At 35.0% G+C, this 15,132-nt stretch overlaps 2 protein-coding genes across 2 annotated transcripts; both read right to left on the bottom strand.

The window, feature by feature from the left end:
• Positions 1 to 302: 302 nt before the first annotated feature.
• On the bottom strand, positions 303 to 5,214 carry LOC148880308 (endoglucanase 8-like). The gene is made up of 7 exons (XM_088966921.1): positions 4,945 to 5,214; positions 4,431 to 4,838; positions 2,276 to 2,368; positions 1,792 to 1,989; positions 1,286 to 1,400; positions 967 to 1,130; positions 303 to 852 (listed from the first exon to the last, which is right to left on the bottom strand). Exons 1-7 carry the CDS (start codon positions 5,158 to 5,160, stop codon positions 523 to 525), a joined length of 1,524 nt encoding a protein of 507 aa, XP_088823047.1. The 5' UTR covers positions 5,161 to 5,214; the 3' UTR covers positions 303 to 522.
• A 4,562-nt stretch (positions 5,215 to 9,776) lies between these two features.
• On the bottom strand, positions 9,777 to 13,688 carry LOC148880309 (endoglucanase 8-like). Its single transcript, XM_088966922.1, has 7 exons — positions 13,357 to 13,688; positions 11,851 to 12,258; positions 11,608 to 11,700; positions 11,325 to 11,516; positions 11,093 to 11,201; positions 10,846 to 11,009; positions 9,777 to 10,239 (listed from the first exon to the last, which is right to left on the bottom strand). The coding sequence occupies exons 1-7, from the start codon at positions 13,558 to 13,560 to the stop codon at positions 9,913 to 9,915; spliced, it is 1,497 nt and encodes a 498-aa protein (XP_088823048.1). The 5' UTR covers positions 13,561 to 13,688; the 3' UTR covers positions 9,777 to 9,912.
• Between the last annotated feature and the right edge of the window lie 1,444 nt (positions 13,689 to 15,132).

Consider the following 15,132-nt stretch of genomic DNA (forward strand, 5'->3'; position numbering starts at 1 on the left):
ACATCCAGAATCCTCAAGAGCCTTTCGCTGATTAGTTTCATTGATTTAAAAATCTTGAGGTGGGTAGAAAGCAAAGTACAGTCCAAAATCCTTGTCTTTTTTCTTTTGGTCATTTTGGTGTCCAAGAAGGAATGTTCTGCTTTGTTTAAGAATCAAAGTATAATTTTAGATGGGGAAATATATAGACATTCCAGACATATTTTTTTGATAAAGCAATATGTTTAATCTTCTTGCACTTGGAGGGGAATCAGACTCAGTTGAACTAAACAATTGGATTAAAATGGTTTTTGTAAAAAAGTAAATGTAAAAATGATTAATTAGAGCAGATTTTATTTGAGCCGTTGAAACTATGAACATGTTTCTTAATCAGTCCAATAAGGTTGGAGCCTTGGAGCCTGAACAGAGTCATGATACATGAATACATCATATACATGAGAATCCCCCCACCCCTAAAACCAAGACACATGTATCCCAAATTGTGAAACTTGAAGATGCAGGTCAGTAGGTCAGTAGAGAAGCTAATTAATTCATAGGATGAGAACTGAAGTAGGCTAAGAGACCCACAAGAGGCCCATTAATATATGTAGTGGGCTCTGATCCTTGAAATTGGGCTCTATCGTCAGGGTATGAATCATCAGGTTGAGGTCCTCCAACTACAGCCCCTATCAACACATTAGGATTGGAATCCCTGCTTGCAAAATATGAAGTCCCATCCTTGCATCCGATGTGTCCTGGGTGTGCATCAACCGACGGCAATGAAGAACCTCGATGATGAATCCTCTGTGGAAACTTATTCCCATATCCCACCATGTAGGACATATTCAAAGGATTGTGTCCCAGTATGTAATCCACCTAATTAAACCAAATATATATCAATCAGTAATCACAAAGCATATATATGTACGTAATATAAAACAGCTTTTCAATTATATTATTAATTTGTTCATTACTCTTGTTATATGTTACCTGGCTTTTGGCCAGCTCTATGAGCCTGTTTGGATCGGCAACCTTGTCTTGACATCGAACAACTCTCTTGTTGGCACTGAGTTTCTGAGCATAAACAAGGATAAGGAATGACAGAGCTGTTACGTGCTGCATGTTGCTTCCTCCTGGTTTGAATAGAAGCCCACCTGCGCCATGCGTTTATTTTAATTTCAGAAGTTGCATTGGTGCGAGCGAGTTTGATCCCATTCATCAGTATCAATAAACATTGTCGATCAGAACATTAATTGACATAATTAACGAACATCCACCATGATCTGTTTGTTATTAATTAGAAATATACCTGGTGAGTATTGGACGCCTTTCGTTGGTGATTCGGGAAGAACAGTGCAAACAAATTTATCAGCACTGAAATGGAACAGTTCGACATCATTGGCTTCGATCCTTGATGGAAATGTCTACCATGAAAAAACGAGAAATGTCAAGATAACAGAGAGCCTGTTGAAGAAATTTCTTCATCGGTTATTTATGGAGATAAATATATGGTGATTCATGGTTTTTAAAACCGGATCGGACCGGACGGTTGGACCGGAAAACCGGGAACCAGTCACCGATTTCATTTTTTTCCAAAATCGGATATTTGTAAAAAACGTTAATTTGGTTAGTAAACCGTTGATCTGAGTTGTTGAATCGTTCAAACCGTTCAACAGTTTTAACCGTTTTTTATTTTTATTTTTTTTATCAAAATGAACTGACTGTTCAATTCAAAAAATCGGCTGTTTGACCCAGGAACCGGACCCCTGATTTTAAAAACCTTGTGGTGACTAATGTTGTTCAATCAGGACGTACATCTGCCACGAGAACAATGATACCAGCATGCTTATTGTCCCAACCAAATTCTCCAGTGTTATCAGCCATCTGAACGTAAGAATTGCCTTTAGCTTGATAACCCGGTTCAAAATAAGCTAGGCTCTTCTTTATATATTTCCAGTAATATCTATGGTTGGTAGCCCTTTGTAACCATGCAGCTGCCCAGACCAACTCATCCTACAAGAAACCCAACAGAGAATTATATGCTGCTTCAGCACAACCAATAACATATAATTAGACTTGTAAAAGAATGTAAGCCATGGAAAATTTGCCAATTGAAGAGTTAAAAGTCTCAAATCTCTCATTAACATTTGGCATACAACAATCAAAATAGTAAGAAATTATTTTTAAGTGCTCATAATTTGACAATAGATATAGCATTAAACATAACAAAGTGACAAAACAGGATTCGTGTAACCAACCCCATATAATTGGGATAAGGCTTGAATGATGATGATGATACCTTGTATCCACTCCAATTACAATAAAAAGGGCAAACCCATTTGCCAAGGCTATCGTTATATGATCCCTGGTACATGTTTGCAAAACGGAAAACCTAATACACATACACTCACAGTTAGTTATAGATCTTTTATATATCTACACTATTTTAAAAAGCATAAATAGTCTCAATAAATTTTTGAAGACAAAATTTATCCCTCAATATTTAAATTTATTGATAAAAAATGATGGCAAATAGGGCAATTGGTTTTGATATTAAATGAATTGAAAATAGGTACTTTTAAGATATTCAATGCATACAATTCTCTCTCATTGCATTTAACGTATTAATTTGCATTCACCTTCATTGAATCATATATTTAAGGAATTTTTGTTTATTCTCATCATTAAACTATATTAATTAAGCTTATACATTATAAATTAATAATTCCAATAATATAAAAACTTATACTTTTAAAATCTATCTAAAAAAAATAGTGTTTTCATCTAAGTAGTAGTAACAAATTAAACCATTTTGGGTCAAATGAGTCAATCCATGTTGCGATAATTAAATAATAAATTTCAAAAATACATAAAATGCAAAAAAAAATATACAAATTAAAAAAAAATTGGGAATATTTTTAACATCATATATTCAATATACTAAATGATAATAAGTATGATAAATAAGAAATATCTTTATTAATTATGGCAATAGAATTAAAATTTAAAACCAATTGGAAATAAAACTATTTTCTCTTCTCTCTCACTAAATCTCATATCTAAGGTATATTTTCTCATTAAATCCTATATTTAAGATATATTTTTCTCAACATTAAATTCTACTAATTAAATCCACAACATTAATTTTACTAGTATAAAAATAAATATTTTGATAAGTAATTTGAAAACAAAATCATTTTTCCCAACCGATGGTGGGTAGGCAATTCAACCATTTGGGGTTAAATGGGCTAATAAATAATGTCATAATTAAATAATAAAAGATTAAATTAAATAAAACATATAATACAAAAAATTAAATTAATTGGGCATATATCTAATAATGTATAATCATTATATTATACAAAAATAAGTATGAAATATAAGAAATATTTCATTAATGATGAAAATGAAATGCCAAATTTAAAATCAACGTAGAAATGAAATGATGTCATAGTCAAATAAAAAAAATTTAAAAATAGAAAATATAGAGAACCACGAAATAAAAAAAAAATAGAGAAAATTTTGGGAACATCTCTAATGTTATATATTTATACAAAAATAAAATATTAGGTACATCTCTAATATTATACATTCATTATATTGAACAAAAATAATTATTATACATAAGAAATAATTTTATCAATGATGAAAATGTAATACAAAATTTAATGTCAATCTAGAAATCAAACTACTTTCCTTTTTGGGTGGGTATATATATATAACCTGGGCTCAGGATTCTGACCAGGCTATAACCTAGAGGTGATCATGGGCTGGGTCGGGTCGAGCTTTGCACTTATGATAAGTGCTAAAGCTTAGGCCCGGGCCTGGCCCGACCCGGGGTTTCGGGCCTGTAACATAAGCCCTAACCCAGGTCTACACGGGCCCGGGCTGAGCTTTGCACTTATTATAAGTGCTAAAGCTTAGGCCCGGGCTCGGCCCGACCCAGGGTTCCGGGCCTATAACATAAGCCCTAGCCCAGGTCTACATGGGTCCGGGCCAGGCTGGACCTGATTATGGGCCAATGTCTTTCATATATAAAATATTATATATCTATAATATTTTATATTAAATGACATAACATACATATAAACTTTTATTTTATATATTATATAATATAAATTATTACATATAATATAAATTATACATGTCATGTTATAATATTTATATATAAAATATATAATATAATGTAAAATAACATGTATACATATGTATATATTATACACAAAATGTGTAAATTTAAATATATGCGGGCCGGGCTGAAATGATCACCCCTACTATAACCCTGCTGAGACCGGACCGGGCCATGATCATCAAAAAAATGCGATTTCTCTCGAAATTTTTTTTATATGAGATTTGGTTCTTAGACCAATTAAGCACTAACAGAACTACAAGCAGAAGATGCAGCAGCAGAAAAATGAATCATGCCATTCAACTTCGTGGATATATATATTTACCTCCTTCGCCCTGTTCAGAAGCCTGAGTGAGTAAGAAGGATCTGACGATCTAAAAACAATGGAAGAAGCAGCAAGCGCCGCTGCCGTCTCTCCTGCAACCTCTGAACCAGGACGGTGTTTAGTAATAGAATAAACGGTTCGAGGCGTGTCCATGTCCTCAGGCCTCTCCCAACAATCATGGTCGTCGTAAGGGTTCCCCACTTGAACATAAATCACGTCGGGAGTTTGCGTGGATTTCAGCAAGTAATCCGTTGCCCATCGAATTGCTTCCTCTGCATGTTTTAGTTCTGAACCCATAAAGCCTCCGAACTCCAATACGCCCCATGACAACATTGTCGTCGAGAATGCCATCGGGAAGTTATATTTCACGTTGTCACCAGCATCATAGTAACCTCCCACCAGATCCACCTGAGAAACAACATTCCGACAAATTAAAGATGATAGCTATACAAACGTTGGTTGGTTTGATATACGAAATTGGGAAGAATTAATATTTTATATAAAAGAAACTCACATTAAGGTCATGGCCGTCCTGTAGACCGGAGTCTTTCCTCCACTTCATTCGCTGTGAAGCCGGTAACTTACCTGACCTCTGGCCCTCGTAGAACAAGATACTCTTAGCCAGTGCGTCTGCATAGTTATGCTGCGGCCTTTGTGAAGCCACCCTCAACGTCATCTCGTTTGACACATATAACAACAATACAAGGACCAAGGAAATCAACCAACCCATCTCTCTTTCTCTTTGAAGAAAAGCTCAGATGGTCTCCATCAGTAGTTGCATGCTGGTATAAATAATGTGGTGAAACATATGTAAACTGAGTTTACTTAGCTTCTCTTCTCAGGTTACGTGAAGCAGGTTGAGGTAGAGAGACATTACAACGCAGAATAATTACGGGTTTTGTCTCTTTCTTCATTAAGTAGTTCTCTGCTAGTTAAAAATTTAGTAATGGGATATTAATGAAGGCAAAGCTTGGGTACACCCATTACCACCATAACTCCGATAGCACTGGCCTCTTGATCATTTCAACCCAAGGTTAAGCCGTTGATGAGAAGATTGAATGGATAAGATAAAATATTGGCAGCTCAGTTGGATGATCATAAACAATATTAATTTAACCCATTGGGAAATTAAGGAATACAAATTAACCCGTAATAATAGTCTAAACTGTCTCAGGACTTGTATCAGACGTTTAAACCTTTCAATAATTGTTACTGTTTATTCTCTGTAAAGCCGGTGGCCGGGATTTGAGGATTTCTGTGGACGGGAAAAATCCTCCAGTCTGAGGAAACACTGAAACAGGAAACGTATATGGTTTTGGGCCCCACAAGTCGCCACGCTTTCCATGCGTCTAAAGGATCAGAACCCACCATTAAATGGGTCCCAACTTATTAAACAACGGCACCATTGAGAATCTGAACAATCAAATAGTTGTTATTGCTAACCACCTGATTTGAAGGATTTGATGATCACTGGGGTTTCTCTCACTGTCCAAATAAATTTTAAATGAAATCACACGGTTGTAATGATCTGGTATTATATGTTAATTCTTGGCAAATTTAATTGTTGTGGCTATAGCCCAATAGCCCATCAGTTCCCCGCCCCCGCTTCTAATTGTCTGAAATTCATGTAGAAATTATCGGAACAAGAATGTCAGAATTAATCTTATCATCACGATATGTCCATGTTGCCAGTTAATCATATTCCTAAATTTGTTTTTACTTCATATTTATTGCTCATACAATTAATTAATTCATTAAATCTTCATTTATTTAATAGATATATCTTATTATATCTCATTTTTTTTAATATTTTCTTACATTTTTCAATATCTTCACATTTTTATATGTCAAGATTATTTATTAAATTTTATTTTGACTTTTTTGTTTACTAGTAAATGTGAATGTTCATTGCCTTTCAACCTATCACTTATTTATTTATTTAGAGAAATTTTCAAAAACTCACCATGAGTTTTCAGCATTTCTCTTAAACTCATCGCAACTTTTCAAAATGTCTAAAACTTACCACATCACTAACTTGACGTTAAAGAGACTAATGGCTGTTAATATATTACTATTTTAACCTTCATAGAAAAATATAAAATACATACATATATTTTAATATTTATGAAAAAAAAGGAAAAAGTTCAAAAAATATTTTCAAATATAAAATACAAAAAAAAAAAATAAATTGCAAAAAAATATACAAAAAAATTATAGAAATTGCACACAAAATAAAAAATATATATTTTTTCAAATTATAGAAACTACAGAAATTGAAAAACAATATCAGAAAATAAAAATTATAGAAAAAAAACACCAAAAATTAAATAAAAACACAGAAAATTGCAAATAAATAACAAAAAATAAAGGATATTTTATAGATAGTGGAAAATAGAAAAATGTAAAAAAAACAGAAATTATAAAAAAATTAGAAATTTTAACAAAACACTAAAATGTAAAAAAAAAAAAGAAAGAAAATTAAAATTTTAACACGTTCCTTTTTCCTCTAACTTGCCATTCAAGGGTGATTTGGTCATAAAAATTGTTATTTATGCTGATATGGACACCTCTGTTAAGAAACATTAATGGTGCACTAATGGAAGGTGAGTTTTGGAAAATAAAAACTTACTGACATGGTGAGTTTTAGACATTTTGAAAAGTTGTAGTGAGTTTAAGAGAAATGCTGAAAACTCGTGGTGAGTTTTAGACAATTTCCCATTTATTTATTTTACAAAAAAAGGCAACTGATGTGGCCTACAACCAAATAACTTTACCAGTTAAACCATCAATCCATTTGACTTGATCAATAAGTCACAAATTAGACTACTTTTTCAGTTTTTTTTTTATTTTTAGATATTTTCATCATTAATAATAATAATTCTCATTTATCGAACATATTTTGTTTAATACGATAAATATATGATATTTCAAACATGCCTAATAATTTTTATAAATTTTATAAAATGTTTTATGTTTTATATCTTATTAATTCATTTATATAACATTATAAGGTTGACTTTTTGAACCAAATGATTGAACTGTTGATTGGTCATCTAGAGGGAAATATAATTTCCAATCAATTTTGGTTTCTACTAGTGTTTTTAACTCTCACAGTTGAATCAGTAGCTTGAATTAGTCCATTTGTCATCCAAAACTATAGGATTCTATGTCCATTCCCTTACCAATTTGTTTGCTTGAAAGAAATTGTTGACTGGTCAATGACCTAGTTCCCCAACCACTGAACTATTTGACTTGGTCAGCAAGGTACTTTAGAAGTTAAGATATTAATTCTTTTTATGTATCTCATTTCCATCTTATTTAAAACAGTGCTTATATTAATCACATTTGTTTTTATTTACTACGATGAAAAGATGTCCCCAATTCTTCTATCAAATTTTTAAATTTTTTATATTTATTTTTTTAACTTTTATTAATTATGATGTCAATGATTGATTTATTTGACCCAAATGGTTGAATCACTAGCCTATCACCCAAATGGAAAATGGTTTCCATTTTAAGTTGGTTTTATAAACATTGACTTTTGTACCATCAAAATTAATTAGTAGATTTAATTGTGAGGACTAAAAATGCCTTAAATATAGGAGTTAATGAGTAATGAAAGAGAATAGGATAGACTAAAATGTGCTTGTTCAAATAACATTTTCTACTTTAACATTAGAGGGGTCGAATTAAAAAAGGGAAAATCATTGATGCCGGAAAGACATCATATTGAAAAGGCTTTGACCAATCACAACACCCTGTGAATTTTGGTGAAAATCCACCTAATTGGTTCCTACTTTTGTGATGCCAATTGGTTGGTTGTAAATTTTTCCGGTATTTTATTTTTAGGGGTAAAACATAAAAACCTCCCCTAAGGTTTTGGACAATCATAAAAGCCTCCTCATGGTTTCATTTTCACAAAAACCTCCCTTGTAGTATTGAAAAAACCTACAGTTACCTCCCTTTTTATATTGTCATGGACAGAAAATGTTGGTCTAATACATTAGTTTTTCAAAAATATCCATTTTAACCCCAACATCTGTCAATTTACATGGAAATGTACTAAAATACCTCCAAAAGAATTTTTCACTTTTAATATAAAAAGATCTCCAGATTAGATTGAAAAGAATAAAGTAATTTTACTCTATATAAAAAAGACTAGTGAAATTCAAAAGGGCAAATATGATATTTCAAATTATATTGAAAGATTCCCTAATAAGTTGTAAGGGTAATTTCATAACTCTGAAGCTTTCCTCTTACAGGAACAAAGATGGAAAGGAGGTAACTGCAGGTTTTTGATAAACTACACATGCCGGGAAAGTTTTTATGAAAGTGAAACCTCAAGAGAGGTTTTTATGATTTTCAAATGGTTTTTATATTTTACCCTATTTTTTAGAGCCGGTTAAGGTGATATGACATACCTTTATTTTTTGTTTGAGTAAAATTGTAAAAAGAGAATACAATATTCTCATTTCTAAAAAAGTGTGTATGGCCTGTAGCCCTATTCGGTCTCTCCATAAAAGAAGACAAAGGGGGGGGGGGGGGGGGGGGGGGCGGGAGAGGCTAAGGGTATTGGGTATGGGCTATGGCTACCCCGTTGTGTAGCCCTATCAATATAAATTATGACAGAAAATGCCTTACAAAATTTGTACACAAACATAATTAAACAGCGCTGTTTTATCGTTTCTAGAGGTGCATTCAATGAGAAGTAAAATATGATCACTTTTGCCATCATTTGTTTTGCGATTTAAAATCACGAGGGATATATAACCCATAAGCTTATAGGGGTATTCTAGAACAGCATTCAATAAATATTAATGAGAGTTAATATCTTAAATATAAGATTTAATGAGAAAGATTTGAATGAAGTTAAAAGTGGTTATTCAAATTACATTTTTAAACAATTACACCATTTTAATTAAATAAAAGTTCTACATTCATATTTACACTTTTAATTGTAGTATAAATATAGACTTTTGTATTTTAACTATTTTTTTTGAGGTATTACATTTACACATAGGGAGATTCAGTTGATGTGTTAGGAGATGTCTAACCAATAATAACGTCCCATGTCAGCCATGCATGCATATAAAGTGAGATTGGATTGGACTTTTTCTTGTTCACCGTCAAGTTTCCTTTGTAATCTGAAGGCTGTGTTTGGTTTGAAAGAAACAAGGTAATGGGAAAGTCCTCAAGGCATTTTGTGAAGTTCCGTCCTTAAAAGAAATAAAAAAATTCCCACAACTAAACATTAGTTTTCCAGGAAACATGTATTTCCCGACGAAACAGTTAGATTTTTCCTTCAAAATTTTTGACATGTAGAGAATATAGAAGAGTAATGCTGGATTATCAGTACTTGGTATGGCAAATTATGAGTTGAAAGGAGATTCTAATTTCCAACAAACCTAGACCCAAATTGGATCAATGGTTTTCATAAAACATATATAACTATGACTATAACTATATATTTACATGATCACAATCAAACAGGGCTTGATTTGAAGTATGCCAATAGGCCAACAAGAGGTGCGTTTATGTATGTTGTGGGTTCCGATTGCACAAACAGCGCTCTAGAATCACTATACTCGTCATTGCTGTCTGGTCCTCCAACAACTGCCCCGGTTAACAGGTTAGGATTGGGATCATTGCTTAAGTAATACTGAGTCCCATCTTTGCAGCTGATTTGTGCTGGATGTTTATCAACGGATGGTATTGAAGACGCTCGATGATGTATTCTCTGAGGAAATTTCTTCCCATATCCCACCATGTATGACATATTCAGTGGGTTGTTTCCGAGTATATAGTCTACCTGCACCATTTTAATTTCCAAATTAAATCTTTTTTTCAGTTACATTATTCTATTCAATAGATTATTTGTTCGTTTAATGGATGTTTAAGATTAATGTTTGGACCGGTTTAGGTCATGTTTGATTAAATTCTCATTCTTTTTCATTCTTACCTAAGATGAATATTTAAAATGGGTAAAATGAGAAAATATTATTATGAATTAAATGTATTCTTTTCAGGCCAGAAGTGCCTTATGTTGATCATTTGCATTCTTAAGAAAAAAAACAAGTTGTGTGTCAGTGGTCATAAACGGCTAATCCAAGTCTCCAATCCACTAATAAACATAAATGATAGTGGTTTTGTAGACCTAGCTAGGTTGACGGTTTATGACCGTTGGCAAAGAGTTTCTTTATAGAATGAAAATGAGCAAGATGGAGCTGGATTATTTTTCATGAGGCTACTTCAATTTTTGTGCTACACGCTGATTTTTCATTTTGAAAAGAATGGGACTCATTGCAAGAATTTTGTAACCAAAAGCTCTAATGTCATTCGTTCTTGCCACTCTTGCCCCAAGTGAGCAAGAATTGAAAGAATGAGACAGGGAGCAGGAAAACAAACATTTGCTCACCTGACCTTTTGCCACTTGAATAAGCCTAGATGGAGGAGCAACAATGTTACCACAATGGACGACTGAATTGGCATTGCTCAAATAGCGAGAATAAACAAGAAGAAGAAATGAAAGAGATACTGGGTGCTGCATGTTGCTTCCTCCTGTCTTGAACAGTAGCCCACCTACGAGGAAAAAATTCAATGATGCATGAGAGTTCTTCCAAGAGCAGTAGATCAATTTGAATTGCAGGAAATAGAAGAAAAACCTGGTGAGTAGGTAACGCTTTTTGTGGGCGATTCAGGCAGTATGGAGCAAACAAATTTATCGGCGTTCGAGTGGAAAGGATTAGAATTTGCCTTTGCAGACATCAGCAACTGTTAAAAACAACAACAGGAAGAAAATCATCATTCAATTCGACTGAACTAATTAGCAGAGGGACTGGTGTGTGGTAGAGAAATATAATTACAGTAGTTAGAGTGAGGTCCTGATGTGCTTACGTTGGAGACAAGTACATTAACGCCGGCATCCTTTGTATCCCACCCAAATTCAGCGAAGTTACTATATTTATGAAAGCCAGCAGCTGCAACTGCATTGGTTGCAAGAGCCGGTGCATTATTTGTAACATAGTTGAGGTAGTAGGGTGAAGTGGTAGCTTTGTATAACCACGTAGCTCCCCATAACAGTTCGTCCTGAGAGACAGACAGACAAGATGGAATGAAAAACGATCGAAAACTGCTTATTGACTCATGCATTAACAGGAATTAATCTTCTGAAACTTACATAGTAGCCACTGAAGTCGCAATAGAAAGGGCAAACCCACGGCCCAAGACTGTCGTTGTATGAACCCCGGTACTTATCAGCGAAATCGAAAACCTAATATTAATGCAAAAGAGAAATTGCTTGCTGATTCAGAAAATCATCGGTCTGAATCAAAGAGTAGTTAATAAGAGGGGATCGATCGAGAGAGAAATATAAATAAATAAAACCTGCAGGTTAGTAGTTAGTAAAACAATAATTAATTACCATGGTTGCTCTGTTGAGGAGCCTGGCGGAGTAGCGAGGATTAGAGGTCTTGAAGAGCAAGGAGGAGGCTGCGAGTGCTGCGGCAATCTCAGCGGAGACCTCTGAGCCAGGGTACTTCCTGCTAACTGCGTAGGGAGTTCGAGGGGTGTCCATGTCCTCCGGCCTCTCCCAACAGTTGTGGTCACCGTAGGGATCACCAACCTGAGCAATTACAAAGCCTGGAACGCTAGTGGCCTTGAGAAAGTAATCTGTAGCCCAGCGAACCGCTTCCATGGCGTATTGCAGATCCGGACCCATGAGCTTGCCAAACTCTAACACGCTCCATGCCAACACTGTAGTCGAGAAAGCCATGGGAAAGCTAAATTTGACGTTGTCTCCAGCATCATAGTACCCTCCCACCAAATCTACCTGATTTCATGATCCATTTCGCAAATTATAAGAACCAATTCTCCTTCACAAGTTACTTGTGGTGGGTATTATACATCCGACCCGACCCATGACAGACACATCACACATGGTGATTGGTGTGGAATTAATGACCGGGCCTCAGGGTCACAGGACCTGAAATGGGGCAGGCTCCGCTTAGGGACCAAAACTTACGACCAGGAACTATATATCAACACACAACCAGTCCAACAACAAAATTTTAACATGAGTAGATAATATTTGAACTTAGTCATCTGATTAATTAAGCTTGACATAATGATCTGTTAAGTAGTGACAAAGCAAATTGTTTTACGACCGGTCTCTTTGCCATGTGCAGTTTTGATTTCTTTATTCATTCGTTCACGCCCCAGTGAATAAAGATTATTGATTTTAATATGAAGGGTGTTTTCTAAAACTGAGCCCCACAAAAAAAAAATTGAAATTTGAAACATTTTTATGTTTCCTAATTCCAAATCTCCTGGTATTTTCTCTTTTTTTTTTTTTTAATTCCAAACTGAAAACAGGAATCAAGATGGATACCAATTAATTCACCTTTTCTTTATTCATTCGTTCTTTACTCGCGTAGTTTGAACTTTGAATTTATGTTTGATAAATTAAGCACAGAGCATCTTGGATAGAGATTAATTCTAATCAGATGGATACCAATTAATTCACTTTATATTTTGAACACAAGCCCATTTGAATAATGTGGGATGATAACGGATAACCCATAACCTGTCTTCCAGATATGAAAAGTTGAAAACATTTTTTGTTGGTTTCAGAAACAGGGATTTTCTTGCATCAACATTTTCATGGGCACTGAATCACTATAAAGAAAATGAAAACATGAGCAAGAAAACATAGGGGTGTTGAATCACATTAATTCTAATGTTTTGCTGGTAAGAAAGCAATTGACAATTGATGTTCAACAAGCCAGTATGGTGCATGAAGCCAACAACCCAGTATAGTTCAAACCATGATTTGTTTGTGAAGATCGATTTTTCCCTCCTGGGAAAAAGAGAGAGGGAGAGAGAGAGAGAGAGAGAGAGAGAGAGAGAGAGAGAGAGAGAAAACACTTACACCAATCTGATCACCATCGTGAAGAGCAGAATTTTTCCTCCATTTCATCCTCTGAGAAACGGGTAATTTCCCAGACCGCTGGCCTTCAAAGAACAAAATACTCTTAGACAAAGCATCGCCATAATCGTGTGAAGCCTGCACTCCCAGCACCGTGATCATAGATGCAACGAAAAACAACGCTAGGCGAATAGATGATCGACCCATCTCTCAAATTATCTTATTTCCAGAAAATCAATGTTTCTGTCAATTGACCTATCAATGTCGTATCCTATCCTATCTATAGAAGCGTAAGAGTAAGAACTAAGAAGATGATGCATCTCTTCTCTTTACTTGAGAAGATAAGGAGATTGATAGACTTTATAGTTATTGTAATCCTGGAAAGAAAATTATCTTCACAAGTGAGTCACACATAACTCGGGCACGCATCCCTGTATCAAATATCAGAAGTACAGCTAAATAAAATGCATTGCTTAATTGTGAGAATTACACGTTAGAAGAGATATGAGATAAACCCAAACTGACTCAATCTCTATACTAAGCCATATCAAACTCTATCTATCTATCATAGCAATTAGACCTCTTCATGGGCCGGGTCGGGTCGGGCTCGGGTCGGGCTTTGACTCTTTATTAACAGAAAAATGTTAGGTCCGAGCCCGAGCCCGAGCCCGGCCCAACCAACGAGCCTACAACTTGGGCCCAAAGCCCGAGCCCGAGCCTGAAGCCCGACCTAATAAAAGAAATTCAAATTTTTCCCTATTCAAATAGACATTATCTATTTTAATTCAGACGTTTTTTTCCCCTATTTAAATGAACAATGGGCCTACAAGTGAATCAACAACCTTCTCAAATCAAAAAATTTATTCAAATTGACATCACATAGGGTTTTTACTTAGGCTTAACTATAGGTCGGGTCAGGTTTACTTAGGTTTAACTATAGGTCGGGCCAGGCTATTTTGGCAAAGCCCGAGCCTAGCTCGAATTTTATGCGGGTCGAGCTTTTTGCCCCGAGGTTAAGCCCACGGGCCAAAAAGCCTGTTCAAGCCCGTTCAGGGGTCAGGCCAGGCCGGGCCACCCGGCCCATGAACAAGTCTAATAGCAACCATGTCATAATCATCTTCAACATGGTTTTCAAAACCGGACCGGACCGGATGGTCGAACCAGAAAAATCGAGAACCGGTTAGGCGACCGGTTTTGGTTTTCCCCAAAACCGGATATTTGCCCAAAACCGTTGATTTTGGTTAGAAAACCGCTGACCCAGGCAGTTAACCATTCGAATGGTTTTGATTGTTTTTTTTATTTTTTTAATTCTTTATTTTTTTGCCAGAACGGGTTGATCATTCGGTTCAAACTGTCAGGCCATTCGATCCGATAACCGGACCCCTGAACAGTTCGATTTCCAAGTCGGTTTTAAAAACCATGATCTTCAATCTTATTTCATTGTATACCCTAATACGTACCCTGAGGTAGGGGTGTCAATGGACCGGTTTTGGGTTGCACCCGTCCAAATCAAAATCAATTTGGATGGATTGGACGAACCAATAAGATATATTGAATTGGAGCAACAGTCTGGACTTAATGGTCCAAAGTATTTATTGGATTGTATTGGACCTAGTCCATCCATAATAGATTTCTATTGGATTGGGTCAGACTAAACCAATATCTAGTCCATTAAGAATACAAGTGTCAATAGTCCAGGCTTGGATTGGAATCAATCTAAATCAAAACCAATTTGAATAGATTGGGTGGTCCAGATATTGAATTGACCAGTCCAAAGTA

This window comes from Nelumbo lutea, chromosome 1 (genome assembly GCF_056320005.1).
Source record: "Nelumbo lutea isolate HS-2025 chromosome 1, American lotus-T2T, whole genome shotgun sequence".
NCBI lineage: Eukaryota > Viridiplantae > Streptophyta > Magnoliopsida > Proteales > Nelumbonaceae > Nelumbo > Nelumbo lutea.